The sequence below is a fragment of the Mustela putorius genome, unplaced genomic scaffold (genome assembly GCF_011764305.1).
Source record: "Mustela putorius furo isolate JIRA1106 unplaced genomic scaffold, ASM1176430v1.1 tig00000765_pilon_pilon_pilon, whole genome shotgun sequence".
In the NCBI taxonomy this organism is placed as follows: domain Eukaryota; kingdom Metazoa; phylum Chordata; class Mammalia; order Carnivora; family Mustelidae; genus Mustela; species Mustela putorius.
Window position 1 is genome coordinate 4124225 of NW_025421470.1, and position 17256 is coordinate 4141480.

At 50.6% G+C, this 17256-nt stretch overlaps 1 protein-coding gene across 5 annotated transcripts in view; it reads right to left on the minus strand.

The window, feature by feature from the left end:
• FAM3B (FAM3 metabolism regulating signaling molecule B) overlaps positions 1-17256 on the minus strand; it is a 57021-nt gene that overhangs the window by 15278 nt on the left and 24487 nt on the right. For all 5 annotated transcript variants that reach the window (XM_045084477.1, XM_045084478.1, XM_045084479.1 and 2 more), the window contains exon 3: positions 5040-5163. In XM_045084477.1, coding sequence (XP_044940412.1) covers positions 5040-5163 — 124 coding nt within the window. The remainder of the gene's footprint in view (positions 1-5039; positions 5164-17256) is intronic.

Genomic DNA, 17256 nt, shown 5'->3' on the forward strand with positions numbered 1-17256 from the left:
CATTACTCATATGTTCCTTTATTCCACCCACCTTTTCTATTGGAGCATAATAATCACCATTGTTTCAAGTTCCTGATCTACTAATTGCAAAATCTCTGCCATATTTGAGTTAACTTCTAATACTTGCCCTATCTCATCAATCTGTGTTGTTTGCCTTTAGTATGCCTTGCTATTTTTGTTAAAAGCCAGACATTTGTATGTCAGTTAAAAGGAACAGAGATAAATAGAACTTTATTCTGAAATCTTTATGTTCATCTGGCTAGGAGTGAGCTGTGTTTGTTATATGCTGTGGCTGTAGGTGTCAAAGACTAAAACTTTTCCCCTATGTCTTGGGTATCCCAAGAGACTCTTTTTATCTTTTTTTTTTTTTTTTTTGGATACAGAGAGAGAGATCACAAGTAGGCAGAGAGGCAGGCAGAGAGAGAGAGAGGAGGAACCACGCTCCTTGCTGAGCAGAGAGCCCGATGTGGGGCTCGATCCCAGGGCCTTGGGATCATGACCTGAGCTGAAGGCAAAGGCTTAACCCACTGAGCCACCCAGGTGCCCCTCTTTTTATCTTTTATTTATTTATTTTTTGAGACTCCTTTTTGGGCTTTAGCCTTGTGGTTCTTTTGTGCTGTAACCCCCTGTTATTTTAAAGGAGCTTATTTATGTGGTGGTAAGTTGTGGGGAAGGGGAAATGTTCTACAGTCCTAAGATTGGGTCTCATTCTTTTGGTGAGTCTGTGTCACTAGGCGGTGGCCTTCACAGGTGGCCATATTTTTTTTTTCTTTCACTCCTTAGGTGATCCAGAAAGGTGAGAAAGAATGATGCTGGGTATTTTCCTCCAACAGGGCAGTTAGTACCTGGTAAAACTCACATTGGTTAGACTCTGGCAAAACAATTTCCCTTGAAGGTAGACCATTGTTAAGGAGAAGAGAGAACACTGTGGGTATATTTCAGAATAGCTACTCTCCCTTCCCCCTGACAAAAGCATGAGGGGATTTTTCTTTGATCTTTACTCTGAGCCAGGTGGGCTTCCTGGCAGAAAAACCAGGAGAGTGTAGGGGCTTCTCTAGGAGTTTTAATCTCTCAAAACAGTCCAAATTCAGTCTCCAGCAACTAGTCAATTGCCCCTGCAGGATCCCTGTCTGACACTGGCTCTAGCTGAGGTGTGATGCTGTGAATTCACCTGTCTCTCCCATTTTCAGGGCATTGGGTTGCCCCATGACCTCAGTTCCGTATGCATGTGTTTCTTGTCTGGAGCATCATTGGGAGTTGATGTACTATGATCTAAGAGTTGTTCTCCTTCACTGGTGACCTTCAGACCACTTCCTATTATGTGAGATACATTTGTTCTCTGTGGTACCATCATACTTGGATTGCTTTCTAGTTTTGTTGCTTTTTTTAAATTTAAAATTTTTGCTTTCACTATGAAGTTTGTTTTTTTTTCTTTGTTAAAGATCTTATATTAACTAGAGCACAAGCATATTTAAAAATACCATTTAAGTAAGTGAAAAGATAAAATATGGAGAAGAGTTTTACAACACACAAAAAAGCCTAATTACTTTAATATATAAAGAATCTTGTACATAGACAAAGAAAGGCCAAGGAAAGAGGTGAAAATGGACAAGAGGTATAAACAGAGTTTACAGAAAATAAATACAAAGGCTCTTAGCATAAAAGGTCCTCAATTCACTCTTAACAAGAACAATGAAGTTAAAAATCTGACCTGAGACTTCTGTTTTCATCTCTCAGAATGCCAGAGATCCAAGTGTCTGTCAGTGTGCTGTGCTGGACAGACTATGGGGAAACAGTCATTCTTGCTGTGTTAATCTGAGTCCTCCGAGGGACAAATGTCAGAACCGGATAGAACACACAAGAATTTGTATAGGGAAATGCCTACTAGAGGAGGTGGGGAAGGGGCTGGGTTAAGCACGGAGAGCTGTCAGACCACAGTACAAGTCTGACCCTGAGCAAAGGATGGGGACCAAGCCCAGCTGGACGTGCTTCAGGTTGCCATGCAGTCTCAGGAGGGCTTGGCAAGGCCACAGGAGCATCTGGAACCCATGCTGGCCAGCAGGAGAGCTTGGGTCTTGCAGGAACAGGCCTGCCTGGGGTCCCTCTGTGCCTACACAGATTCTCTCCTTCACCAGACTCGCCCTGGAGTCGCCTGAGCTCCTTCTTTAATGAGGCCTGACTTTTGGACTTCTGTGTTTACTTCTGCAGTGTCCAGTTTCAGAAGATTCCTGGCAACTCAGTTTCTCCAGATCCCCCTCCCTCTGATGGCCAATCACCCTCCTTACCCGATTGGGGCCCCACCCAGGTGATGTCTGATCACCCTATCTTCAGCAAAACAGAGGAGGAGTCTAGGAAATTGGAAGGTGCTGTATCCTAGAAAGCGGAGCTCCAACTCCAGAGAGGGCTACTAGGTCATCCCGGGACAGCAGTGGATAGGAATGCTGGGCAACAGCTGCCTGGTGCCCTAAGAGCAAGCTGGTGGACCCGAGTGGGTCAGAAGGCTCCAGAAGATGAACCTGATGAGTATCTGGTGTGAGATCAGATTTATTTTCACTAGAGGAATGCTTAGGGTTGACACTGATGTAAGTACATGGAAAGCCAAGCAAGCAACAACGAACAAAAAGACAAGGGTCCACAACAGTCACACACACAACATGCTTCAGCTACGGAGGACCTTCGCTTAGCCAGGCTAAAAAAAAAAGCCAGCTAACCTGGAGGACACCCTTTGGGTGTGTCTGCAGACCACACGCTCACGGTCACGACTGAAATGCTGACTCTGCCCTTCAAAGGGAAGCTTTCCCCATGTCCCTGTGACTTCAGGTAAGAGCAGGTAACGGATGCGGGTCTCTGGGAACAATGACACTGAAAGATCGCACTTACTCCGGCTTCCCACACGGAGCTGTGACTCCTGTCTGGACTTCCTGGCCATTGTCCTCCCCCGTTCCTCCCTCAATGGCACATTCAGATCCAGTAAAGCCCTTCGGATTTCTGTCTGGTGGCCTTACTTTTATGCAGTCGCTGGGTTGTGATCAAACTACAATGGCGCAGGCCGGACAATAACCGAGTCAGGACCACGGTGTGGGGGACGACGGGAGAGCCGATGGCCAAGGACTGCTCAGCCGCGCGGCAGCCGGTCCCCGGATCACGCCTGGCGCGGGGGACCAAGAGGCGTGGGCATGAGCTGCTGTGTGGGGATGTGAAGGAAGGCCGTGGAGGTGGCTGCCCCCGGGGAGGGCTGGTCCTACAAAGGAAACCAGCAGCAGGAGCCTGCTTGTCTTTCTACATAAACACATCTTTTCTTTAGAAGATGATGAGTCGCCACGACCCAGCACTTCCTTGTTCGGGGAGTTCATGACAACAGAACGCGACGCTGAGCCAGGCGAGAGGCTCCCCTTGGGTCTCTGTCCATGTTCCCTCCTCTGTTCTTTTTTACCTGCTTTTTTTTGAGGCCACCCCACTTTAGGCCACACTGCATTCTGAAGACCACCTGGGACACTGTTTGAAAGCAGGCAAGCGGCACTTGCCCCCCCCCCCGTGTTTGTACGTTAGCTGTTCCATTAGACAGCCTGACTCATGTCAGTCTACGCAGTACCTACATGGACGCCAGGGCGGAATCTGGGCCTGGCCGCTAACTAGCTGGGTGACGAGGGGCGAGTTACTGAATCTGCCTGTGAAGCCGTCTCCTTTTCTGCACTGTGACCGGGGTGGGGGGCAGGGATGACAGATGGCCCAGCTCCCGGAAGTCCCACCCAGCTGGTGTCTCTGTGCCTGGTCTACACTAGGGAAGCGTGGTGCTCTTGCTCTGAAGGATCAAGAGAAGGCTTCGGGCACTGTGGAGGTTCTGGGGTCTGACTCGGAACAACTCCCCTCCTGGTGACACGATTTGGGATGAGCGTCCGGTCCCCGTCCCACGGCCGCCGCCCACTCCCAGGCCCCCCACTTCTTTCTCAGGGGACCCGGCTCATTTTCAAGCCACATCCCGCCTTGTTCCATCCACAGACCTCACTGGCAATCCCATTCGCCGGCCTGCCATGAGCTGGGGAACCCTGCACCGTGAGGCAAGCCCCCGGAGCACGAGGGCCACGTTTCTCATCGTAGCTGGCTCACGGGGTGCCCCACCCGGGGGTGTGTGTGGAGAAACGTCTGTGGAGAAACTCCGTGGCTGAGTGAAGGAAGCCTTTGGCAAGCGATGGACCCGCAGAGGGGAGCCAGGCTTCCCGTCTCCTCCCACTAGGGACTGGGGATGTGCTGAGGCCACGCAAGGAGGGGAAGCCGAGCCCAAGGCGGCTCGTGTGCCAGTGTGCCACATGCCCTTTAGGAGGACAAGGCCAGCGCAGAGACCAACGAAGTAAGAGTGGCAGAGAAGGGCGGGCGGCGAGGGGGAATTGGGGCCCAGACACGCACGGAGGGAAGACCATGGCAGCACACAGGGAGAACAGGGCCCTTCACAAGCTCACAGCCCTCAGAGGGAACCAACCCCACCCAACCCTGCCCTTGGACGGCTCGCCTCCAGGCCGGGAGAATACATGTCTGTTGTTTCAGCATCCGGTCTGTGGCGATTGGTGACTGCCCAAGCCGGTGCAAACACTAGGCCATGCCCGTTCCAGGTGGCGGGATTTACTTAGGCTATCGTGGGGCAGGCAGTCACTCAGACCCGGAGCAAGGAGCGGCGGGCGGCAAAGAGAAACAGCGCCCGCTTTCATCTCAGCAGTGAGGCTCGTAAAGTAAAATGCGAGCAAAACCGCGTCTGATGAATTTTGTTGTTTCTGTGACTGGGAAGGACCTGCCACCCGTTCAAAGAGAAGCACAACATATTTGTTGCGCCTGCAGTCAAAGGCAAGTTCCAGCCGTGGCGGGCTGCCCGTCGCCCCGCAGGGAAGGCGGGGGCGCGCTCCGTCCCACAGCGGGCTCCGAGCCGGTGCCCAGGACCAGGGCCGGGCCCTTCCCTCCTGAGCGCAGATGTGGTGCCTGGCCAGCCCCGCGGAAGGGGAGGAATCGAGGGGGACCGCTCTGTTTTCTTCTTCAACACGCCTACTTACAGCTCATCTTCGAAGCAGATTTTGGCAAACTTGTCCTTGCCGCCCCCGCTGAGCAGGCGATACGCGTAGCTGTCCAAGGGGCACGGGGTCCAGTGATCGCATTTCTGCCTTTTAGGGGCTGGGGCTGCAGCAAACAAGAGGGTAGGAGTCAGCGCCCGCAACAGTTTATCAGACGAGCCCACTGCCCGGCCGGCAACAGCGGCCCTTCCCCGGGGCTTGGCGCTGGCCAGACCCCGGTGGAGGGGAGAAGGGGTCACCAGCGTCTCATCGGCGCGTCAGAAATTCCCCTAAACAGACGGGAGACTTCGTCGGCGTTTGTCTTCCGATGACAAACCCGTGAAAGGGAGAGGACGTGGGGCGGGGTCACAGCTTCCGAAGGGGCGGGCGCGCCTGCCGGGGCTGTTCGCCTCCCGGACGGTCCCCGCACGCAATGTGTGTTGTTTTGTTTTTAAAGATTTTATTTATTTATTTGACAGACAGACATCACAAGTAGGCAGAGAGACAGACAGAGAGAGAGAGAGAGAGGGAAGCAGGCTCCCTGCTGAGCAGAGAGCCCGATGCGGGACTCGATCCCAGGACCCTGAGATCATGATCTGAGCTGAAGGCAGCGGTTTAACCCACTGAGCCACCCAGGCGCCCCACAATGTGAGTTTTATACCCCAATGAAAGAGAGCTCGTTGGGTCTGAGAGGGCTGGCGAACTAGGAAACAGCCAGACATGGAACAGTCCTCCGGCTTGTGTATTTACACACCCTGAAACACGCACGCGCATGCACACACACGTACACACAGGCCCGGACCCCCACTCTGGCTATCCTGAACCCCCTTCCTTTCCCTTGAGCCTGAGGCACTGGGCTCCGCTGCCGGGGGTGCTATGAGGTCAGTGCTGACAGGCCAGGGAGAGGGCTCCCTCCCCAGCACCCCCACTGTCGGGAGCCAGTACAGGAGGCCTACTGTAAGAGCCCTAAGGGACTGAATATGATTGGCTGCTCATTTAGGTCCACTCTCGCGGGAGGTGCATGAGCACTGGTGATTGGGTAACACTGCCTGTATAAAAACGCATGCGCCGAGGGTAAAGGGGAAGAAAGAAAAAAGCGATTAAAGAAGAAGTTTCGCCCCCTACGGGAGTCTCCGAGTTGTTCTTGCGGCCGAGAGCGACAGGTGGTGCCGAAACCCGGGATTCTCATCGTGAGAGACGCATGGCGTCGGCGACGATCAGGTAAAGAGTGCACCTATTTCTGTCTAGTGACAGGGAAAGTTCCTCAAGTCGAGGACGAGCGTAGGAAGCTTTCCGGGATGGGAAACGAGATGGCTGCAAAGTTCCTAGGATAAGGACGAGAGTAAAGCTTTCCGGGATGGGAAACGAGATGGCTGCATATAAAATGCTGGGGCCGCTAACTGACATTCTTAAAGCAAATGGGACCCCTTTGAAAAATAAGAAGGCTCGCTTATTTCTAAAAGAAGTGGGTCAAACCGCTCCGTGGTTCTTAGAGGAGGGATTGCTTAATATTCCCCAATGGGAATATCTAGGGGAGGACCTCAGGCGCGACCCGCGCACTGCGCCAGGAACTCTCGCTGTTTGGTCCTTAGTGAAGGTCTGCTTACAATCGTCCTGCGAACCCATACGCAAGGCGGTTCTACAGGGAGGAGAGATCTTAGAACAGGTAAAAGAGGAGTCTTGCAAAGGATCCTGGAGAGATTCCAGTTCTGAAAGTGAAAGCTCAGAAGAAACCTCAGACGAGGAAAACGCCCGTCCGGGTGATAAGAGAAGTGACGGGAGGGGGTCCCTCCGATGATCAGAGAGTGGAAGAAATGAAAAGAGAGCTTGCAAAAAAGGAGGAGGAACTAAAGAAGGCCATGGCGCAGCTCAAAATGCAGGGGGAAGTTATGGCGCAGCTGAGATTAAAAGCGGAAGAAGGAGCTATGGCGCAGTTCCAAACAGAGACAGAAGTGGTAGATAACTTAGATCCTGTGCCCACGCGCCCAGCCCCAACAGCGCCACCTTACGAGGGGCCTCCTCCGTATAAACCTTGCTGCGCCAAGGCCTGCTATTGTGCAAGCTGCACCGCACAGAATTGGAGAGAAGTATTAGGGCCAGAAAAAGGGTTTTTCCCCGTCATGGAAGATCAACATCAGCAAAGATATCATCAGCCCCTAGATTTTGAACTCGTAAAGCAGCTGAAGGAAGCAGTTATGTCCTATGGGCCTCAGGCTGCTTTTACGGTTTCTTTGGTTGAAACGCTAGGTAGCCTTTACCTCACTCCTGAAGACTGGAGTAACTTGGCTAGAGCAGTTTTATCTGGTGGGCAATATTTAGAATGGAAGATTCAGAATCAGGACAATTGCCAGGACACGGCGCGAAGAAATGCAGCAGCAGGTAACCCACAGTGGAACCTAGACATGTTAACAGGTGAGGGACAATATTTTGGGTCACAGGCACAAAGTAATTATCCGCCAGGGGTATATCACAAAATAGCAACCGCAGCTTTGAGGGCATGGAAGACGTTAAGGGGTGCTGGAGATTTGCAAGGACAGTTATCCAAAGTGCTACAAGGGCCGAATGAGCGCTATGCAGATTTTGTGGACAGGTTGATACAAACAGCTGGTAGGATGTTTGGGGACGTAGACCAGGCTATGCCCCTAGTTAAACAATTGGCTTTTGAAAATGCCAATAAATGGTGCCGAGAAGCCATTAGACCCTGGAAAGCAAAAGACTTGTCAGCGTATATCAAGGTCTGCAGGGATATCACAGGACCTCTAGTTCAGGGCCAGGTCATGGCTGCTGCTTTTGCACAAGCATTGCAAGGTGCAAATGGGGCTAGGACCAAAGGGTGTTTCTTATGTGGGCAAGAAGGTCATATGAAAAAGGACTGCCCACAGCGCAACAGCCAGGCACGAGGAGGAAGACAGAGTCAACCAGTCCAATTTGTGAAGGTGGAAGAGGCGCATCCAAATAAAGGTTATGGAGGACTGAAACCACAGCTATGCCCCAGATGTAGAAAGGGGAATCACTGGGCTAGCGATTGCCACTCAGTCACTGATATGGACGGAAATCGGCTGCCACCAAATAATTGGGGGAGTTCAAAAAAACGGGAACCAGGGCCTTTCCCCCCGGGGCCCGAACCAAATGTACGGGGCGGTCATGGCGCTGCCGCAGAAGGCGAGACAGATGTTTCCCCCTACGGACCCAGAAGAGCCACCACAGGCTCAGCAGGACTTGACCTGCGTGCCACCACCCGAATGGTCTTAAACCCTGAAATGGGTGTGCAGGCGGTGCCCTCGGATTTCCATGGGGGCCCGCCAGAGGGTACTGTGGGATTACTTCTGGGTAGAAGTTCCACCACTCTTAGAGGTCTCGTTATCCACCCAGGGGTTATTGACCCAGATTTTTCAGGGGAAGTAAAAATTTTAGGTTCCTCTCCAAGAGGCATCACCATTATCAACCCTGGGGATAGGATTGCTCAACTCCTAATCCTGCCCAGCCACCATGACAGATATAAGTCTACAGGAAGGTTGCGAGATGGAGGGCTTGGATCAACAGGAAATGATTTGATGTGTCTGACTATGGATATGAGCAACAGGCCCATGACAGTATTAAAAATAAGAGGAAAACCCTTCTGGGGGCTGTTAGATACAGGGGCAGACAAAAGTATTATAAATTTAGCTGATCGGCCAAAACAATGGCCCCTTGTCAAGGCCAATCAAACATTAAGAGGACTAGGAGTTGCTCACAGCCCAGATGTCAGCGCAGCATCTTTAGATTGGGAAGATGATGAGGGTCATAAAGGAGTCTTTCAGCCATATGTTTGTTCTCTCCCTGTAACCCTTTGGGGATGAGATGTGTTAGAGCAAATGAATATAGTATTAACTACTGAGAATCATTATAGTGAAAATGCAAGAAACATGATGAAAGCCATGGGATATGTTCCAGGCCGAGGTCTCATGGACCAATGGACAAGGGACCCCTGACCCAACACCCATGGGAGGTCAGGGTTTTCCCCAGCGGCCACTGAGGCAATAAAAATAGATTGGAAGGAAAGTACTCCACAGTGGGTGCCTCAGTGGCCGTTAACTACAGAAAAACTGAGGGCTGCTAGACAATTAGTTAGAGAGCAAGTTGAGGCAGGGCATTTACGTGAATCAAGATCCCCATGGAACACCCCTATATTTGTGGTAAAGAAAAAGTCAGGAAAATGGAGATTATTACATGATCTGAGACAGATAAATGATCAGATGCAAATAATGGGGCCTGTTCAGCTGGGCCTCCCCGTTGTTACTGCCCTGCCCAGAGATTGGCCTTCTATTGTTATAGATATTAAAGATTGCTTTTTCTCTATCCCGATCCATCCGGACGACATGAAGAGGTTTGCTTTTACCTTGCCAGCTGTTAATCATTCCGAGCCTGACCAACGGTATGAATGGACAGTGCTCCCTCAGGGTATGGCTAATAGTCCCACTATGTGTCAGCTCTATGTGGGCAAGGCTCTTTTGCCAGTACGGAATAAGTTCTCAGATGTTTGCTGCTACCATTATATGGATGATATCCTAATCTGTCATAGCAATACATCGGTTCTCACCTCAGCATTCACCTTTCTGCAGCAACAGTTAGCGATGTGGGGGCTAATTGTTGCTCCTGAGAAAATACAAACAGCAAATTTAAAGGACTATCTGGGCCTACAACTCACTGACTCCACAGTAAAGCCTCAAAAGGTTCAAATTCGCAGAGATCATTTAAAGACCTTAAATGATTTCCAAAAACTCCTGGGGGATATCAATTGGATTCGTCCCTATCTGAAACTGACAAATGCAGAATTAAAACCATTATTTGAGGGACGCCTGGGTGGCTCAGTTGGTTAAGCAGCTGCCTTCGGCTCAGGTCATGATCCCAGCATCCTGGGATCGAGTCCCACATCGGGCTCCTTGCTCCGCAGGGAGCCTGCTTCTCCCTCTGACTCTGCCTTCCACTATGCCTGCCTGTGCTCGCTCTCACTCTCTCTCTCTTACAAATAAATAAATAAAATCTTTAAAAAAAATAAAAAAATAAAACCATTATTTGATATTTTGCCAGGAGACTCCAAATTGGACTCTCCACGGGCGCTCACGCCCGAGGCTATAAAGGCACTACAATTGGTTGAGGAAAGATTGGCTTCGACTACAGCAGATAGGTGCGATCTAGACAAACCAATTTATGCAGTTGTTGTACCATCCCCAGGTTCGCCCACAGGAGTACTATGGCAAGGTGGGCCTCTTCAGTGGGTGTATTTACATAATAGTCTTGCCCGAATCATCACCCCTTATCCCGTTGCTGTGGCAATAACGGCAGGCAAAGTTATCAAGACTGGCATACGAGTTCTCGGGAAGCTACCCGACTCATGCATAGTCCCCTATGACAAGAGCCAGCTATCCACCCTTGTGAACACTATAGATGAGTGGTCCATCCTGGCGACATCCTATCCCATACCATTTGACAATCATTATCCATCACATCCATTGATTGAGTTCTGTAAAGATACACATCTTATCTGGCCAAAAATTTGCAAATCAGAGCCCTTGGCCAATGCCATCACTATATTCACTGATGCCAGTAAGAAAGGAACAGGCGCTTATGTGGTTGAGGGAAAAGTCATAACAGCGGTAGTACCAGGTGAATCGGCACAGCAAACAGAACTATTAATCATTATGCTGGTTCTACAAAGGTTTCACAATCAAAACATCAATATATATTCAGATAGTAAGTATGCAGTACTAGCCGTTAGGCAGATAGAGACAGCAATTTTTTCAGCAAGCCAATCACCTATCGCCTCCCTACTAAAAAACCTCCAAGAAACGGTGCTGGCAAGGCCAGCCCCCTTTTATATTGGGCATGTAAGGGCTCATTCTGAGCTACCTGGACCAGTAGCATCTGGAAATAGAATAGCTGATAATAATGCAAGGTTTGAATTCTGTGGAGCAATAGAAGAAGCAAAAGATTATCACAGGAAATGGCATGTGAATTCATTAACGCTAAAAACAAGATTCAATATATCAAGAGCAGAGGCCCGTGACATTGTAAAAAGCTGTGGCAATTGTTGTGTTCATCTTCCGACGCCTTCCTTGGATGTAAACCCTAAAGGCCTTATGCCCAACCATCTTTGGCAAATGGATGTAACTCATGTGCCCTCGTTTGGTCAACAACAATACTTACACCTTACCATCGATACTTGCTCCGGAATCATCATGGCTACCCCTTTAAGGGGTGAAAATGTAAAAAATGTAATGAGCCACTGCCTACGCAGCTTTGCGTGCTGGGGAATACCTAAAAGTCTGAAAACAGATAATGCCCCGGCCTATACCTCAAATACCTTTAAAAATTTTCTAGCATGCTATAATATCCAACACAGCACTGGCATACCATATAATCCCCTAGGTCAAGGAATTGTAGAACGAGCACACCTAACATGGAAAACTACCCTACAAAAAAATAAAAAAAGGGGGAATAGGGGAGAGCTACTCAACACCTAATGACCTCACAAACCTTGTAAATTTTATTTTAAATTTTTTAACGCTAGATCAAGATGGTCTCTCTGCAGCAGAGCGACACTGGGGGCAACAAAAGCATACGCAAGCAATGGTAAAATGGAAAGATATACTTACGGGCCTATGGAAAGGCCCAGACCCGGTGCTTCGATGGCACCGAGGATCTCTTTGTGTTTTCCCACAGGATGCGCCATCACCCATCTGGGTGCCAGAGAGGCTCACGAGATTGGTGGCCATGGAGCCCATGGATCCTGTGGATGACGTCATCTAGTCTCTCTTGTGAACCCCGACAACCTGCCGGTGCTGCTTCGACGACATAAATGAGACTTTGGAATAACAGCAGCCATTATTGCAGCTATCGCAGCATCCGCCGCCGCTGCTACTGCTGCCGCGGTAGTGTTGACAACCTCGGTACAGACAGCAGCTGCGCTCAACAACGTCACAGGAATGGTCGCTGAAGCATTGGCTACACAAGAACAAATTAATGGACATTTGCATGCTGGGATCCTTATTGTAAATCAAAGGGTTGATCTTGTACAGGAACAACTTGATATCCTAGAGTCAATTGTGTCGATAGGATACATACATAATATGGCCGGACTTTGTATCACCCCTATAGCTCATAACAACTTATCCCTAGCAGCTAACCTCTCTAGACAGTTAGGAAATATGCTTAATGGTACCTGGACCCGTCAATTTCAAAATTTAACTAGGCAATTACGAGCTCAAATTATATCCATAAATTCTACCAAAGTAACTATTGCACCTGTTAGTGAGTGGAAAAAAATGTTACAGCAATCTGTTTTGTTCCTCAAACAGTGGGCCGGACTTGGTGCCATGGCTGTTCTCTTAATCACAGCTAACGTACTAATGTTACGTTGGGTGTGTGGCCGTGTCCGTCACAATCAACGACAATAACACCTCATGGTTCAAGCCATGATGGCTCTTGAAGCTGGTACCTCCCCCCAGATAGGGCTAAGCATGCTAGATCGGTAGTCAAAGACGGGTAAGACTGATCCCACACCATAGCAACCTAAGACAGGGGCTCTTCGACCAGGGAGAGTACCCGATGACGGGTAAGCATGTGTGCTGAGGATTGGCAACCTAAGACAGGCACCATCTCAGCCATTATAAATAAATAAAAAAGGGGGAGATGTCGGGAGCCAGTACAGGAGGCCTACTGTAAGAGCCGTAAGGGACTGAATATGATTGGCTGTTCATTTAGGTCCACTCTCGCGGGAGGTGCATGAGCACTGCGGTGATTGGGTAACACTGCCTGTATAAAAACGCATGCGCCGAGGGTAAAGGGGAAGAAAGAAAAAAGCGATTAAAGAAGAAGGTTCGCCCCTACGGGAGTCTCCGAGTCGTTCTTGCCGGCGAGAGCGACACCCACACTGCAGGGCTCAGCCATCGGCAGGGGTGGGGACCTGCCTGAGGGGGCCCTTCCCGTGGCTGGGCGCTCTGTGGCCATCGCCTGCACGTGAGCCTCCCTGCTCACCTCAAGGTATGGGTGGCTGAGTGTGTTGCCCCGCGGAGCTGGAGGGGGGAGCGTGGGGAAGCCGGTGTGCCCCTAGCCTCGGGGCGCCCCGGGTAGGGGCAGGGGACACAGAGTTCTCCAGGGAGTACGCGCCCCTTCACAGCCCTCCCATCACCCTGTCCCTCCTCACCTGCCCCGCCCCGGGCTGACCTCCCTGCTGCCCTGCTTCCTCTCCATTCTACTCCCAGCCCCAAGGGGGTGTGCTTACACACAGCTGCCCCACTGTTTGTTGACTGACCAAGCAGACATCTGTCCTCTGGAGGAGGAGAAATGTTCCAGACGTCAGAGAACCTGAACCCTGTCCCTGCCCCGAGCCCCGTGCAAAAGCCACAAAGGACAGGGAGGCTCTCTGAGCGCTCATGGCTATAGCTCTGGTCCACCTTTACTGATTTTTCTTCCTATTAGTCGATATTTTTAAACAAGAAAGGGCCACAGGATATTCCTTTTCCTAATTTAATTTCTGCAGAAGGAAATCAGAAGTAAAAGAAAATCAGAATAAAGGAAGAAGTCCTACACATTCTCACTCTAAAGAATCTTAACTGTTCTACTTTTTGGCACATTTTTTTCCAGACTTTTCTGTGCATACAGATGGCATCTGCAAAGTTGGTGAACACAGATCAAACATATTCAAGCAGTATGTCACTTACATAAATTTTCAAGCAATATATCCGCTAAGATTTTCTCAATCTCCAGCTACCTAAGTTTAGAGCAAGGGTCCAACCATTTATGTGAAAAAGTGCTATAAGTACATATATTCTCGGTGTCTCTAGATTTGGGACACTACAGTGTATTTATTTTAGCTCTTTAAAAAAATTAATAATAATAACCATTACTTTAAATGTAGAGGTAATTCACCTAAAAACACATTGAGCAAATCTGAAAATGTAACATACTGTTTAAAAGTAGGTGTGTCCTGGGGTGCCTGGGTGGCTCAGCCGGTTGGGTGTCTGCCTTTGGCTTAGCTCATGGTCCCAGGGTCCCGGGTAGAGCCCCGCGTCGGCCCCTGCTCTGCGGGGAGCCTGCTCCGCCCTCTCCTTCTCCCTGCGGCTCTCCCTGCTTGGGTGCTCTCTCCCTCTGTCAAATAAAATCTTAAAAAAAAAGAAAAAAGTAGGTATGTCCTATTTCCTGACTTACAGACATCCTGTGTATATAGCCAATCCAGTGCAAATACTTTTTTTTTTTAATTAACTTATTAGAGAGAGAGAGAGAGGCAGAAAGCACCTGTGTGCAAACCTGGGGAGGAGCAGAAGAAGAGGAAGAGAAGTGGACTTGGAGCCTGACATGGGGCTTGGTCCCAGGACCGGAGCTGAAATCAAGAGTCAGCCGCTTACCTCACGGAGCCACCCAGGCGCCCCCCGAGTGAATACTTGGAAAGTGGGCTGGATCCTCATTTATCCTACCTGTCACCTGCACTGCTTGGTGTAGGAGATGCTGTCCCCTTAACAAGCACGGGGACCTGCCCACTTCTGGGTGGACCCACACGGATGACACCAGAGTCACGGACTGCCCTCTGCTCTTGGAGAAGGACAGTCTTGGTGGGTCCTTATGCCTTCATCACAGGCTGTAGGACTGCACGGCTACGGGATCCTCTCAGCCCAGTGATGGAAAGGACCATGTCTGTCCTGAATGTGCTGGGCACGCTGACAGGTGTGATGTGTTCACTGGCAGAGGGGGACCGTCCCCCACGTACCCAACAGATTTTTTTTAAGATTTTATTTTATTTTATTTATCGGACACAGAGAGAGATCATAAGTAGCCAGAGAGGCAGGCAGGTAGAGAGAGAGAGTGAGAAGCAGGCTCCCTGCTGAGCAGAGAGCCCGATGTAGATAGAGCTCGATCCCAGGACCCTGGGATCACGACCTGAGCCGAAGGCAGAAGCCCTAACCCACTGAGCCACCCAGCTGCACTTGGCTGGGGCTCAGGGACGGAAACAAGGTGACCAGCCCGGCACAGCAAGCGCAGAACCAGACAAGACTCGGCCGGCCCATCTCTCCCATCCTCTTACCCCGCAACCCCTGAAGGCCTGATGCCGGAGTTTCCCAGTACTGCCGTCCCTGGGGGCCCATGTGGATGATCTCCCATTGCGTCCTCATCCCGTGGGGTCACACGGCTGACCGCAGGGCAGCCAGCACCCCGAGGTGCTGAGGTGGACTGGGAGCAGGACCCCATGCCTCGCAGGGAGTGCCGAGGGCAGGTCCACGACTGTGGCCTGCCATGCAGAGGCCCCAGCAGAATGTGCGTGCCGTTCAGGTGGGTATGCACAGGTGCATTTTCCCCGAGGAAGGGCCTTGACTTTCATCAGATTCTCGGAGGACAATGTGTCTGGGACGAGGGAGGACAGGGCGGAGGTATTTTCTCCCAGGGCCTGGCGCGGTCGCGTAGTCTGTGCGGCGTTTCAGAAAGGCCTGCTTGACACTCTACCCATTCCCTAGAAGCACAAAACGTCATTATGGGAACAAAGAAATAAGATCATATTCTTTGTTCGGGGTGAGGGTGTGGAGATGGAGACACACCTTCTCAGAAGACAGAGCTCTTTCCAAACCCCCCCTCTCCGACCATGTTCCCCACCAGATTCACTCCTGATTCACAGATCTTTATTCCAAAACTATCTGTTAAGTACCACATACTGTGCTCCATGTAGGTCCTCAGCGCTTTTTCTGAAATTTCCTTCCCCAAAGATTGGATGGTAAAGCCCACAAGAATACGTGGGAACGGACGCCCAGCCAGGAGGAGCAGTGGGTCTGCTCCTCGGTATCCTGCTTCCCTGTCTCCTGAAACGCCTGCCTGTGGGTTTAAGTAAGGCCCAGGGCCCTGACCGGCCGTGTGGCTCAGCAGGGCGGGCCTCTGCCATGAAGGGCAGTTTCAGAGGTCATTCTCCTGCCGAGAGAATTCTTAGCTTAGTTCTTATCCTTACATTCACTAAAACAAACAGAGGTTCTTAGACTCCACCTGGAGCCCATAGATTTTTAATTTCCTGGAGCAGGGTCCAGGAACCTGTCTTTCTGCAATACTTCCTGATTTGGGAACCATGACCACACTCACCCTTTAAGTGAGCAAGGCGATTCCAGAAATGTGTTCCTGCTGCGTAAGCCAGGCAAACAAGAGGGTGCTGCCTGGGCCTGCGTTGGCCACATTGTAGCCAGGTCAACGCGCCTCATTGTTCTGGATGAGATTAAAGTCCAGTCCACAGAAATAACAGCCCAGAAGCCACCGAAGAGTGCTGGTCTCTCTGACCGTCGTGATCATGGTTTCTTGGGCGCCCCAGGACGGGGAAGGGGGACGAGATGTCAGCACACCGGTTTGTCCTGCTCGGTGATGCCGACGAGGAAGGGCGCCCCCGGAGAGACTGTGGGGTGTGGCACTCTTTCACCTCTCCTGGACCTCTGTCTCCAAGGCCCCCCATGGACAGTGACATTGCTGCTTCTGTGCCCTCGCTGTGGGGCCAAGTAAGGTTGCTAAGGCCCTACCAGCTAGACGATGCAGCACTCTGCACGGGAGGGTTCATTTTGGAACCAGGAAGAACCTCAGACATAGAGACACCGGCAATGTCCCTTCCCTGACAGAGGAGGGATCGCGAAGGCCATGACCAGTACTTGGGGGCAGAATTAGAATTAAATGTAGTTTTTCCGGCTTTTTCTTGCGACAGCAGGCGTTAGCGGTTGCCAGCTCATTCCATCTTGGCTGAGGATCTAGGAAGGTGGCTCAACGGGGCTGGTTTGGTTGGCTTGGTTCGGTCTCACCAGAGCTTCTAAGAAAATGATTCAATGACCTCACATCTGAGTATATGGGAGAAACTTTCAACAGGATCCTCCTGTACTGGCTCTCTCCTGAAACTGATCTTTGGGGGCTAGGGTTCTAAGCTGTGTGTGGGGGGGTGTATGTGGCTTCCAACCGGACTTACTCGTCCACAGATGCACAAACTCTCCCTGCACAGACACTTACTGACAAAATACCTGTCAACACTGCATGCCGTCCTCACCGCCACAGGGACAGCAGTGAACAGAGTAGCTCTCATCTTGAGTGCAAGAGACAGAAAGCAGGCTAGGATAGATCATCACGGACTGTGATACATGCCATGTGGGGAACAGGCATCGACAGCCTCCAACATATCTAAAAACTCCCTGCAAATCAACAAGAACAGAACCAGCCCGCAGAAAATGGGCAA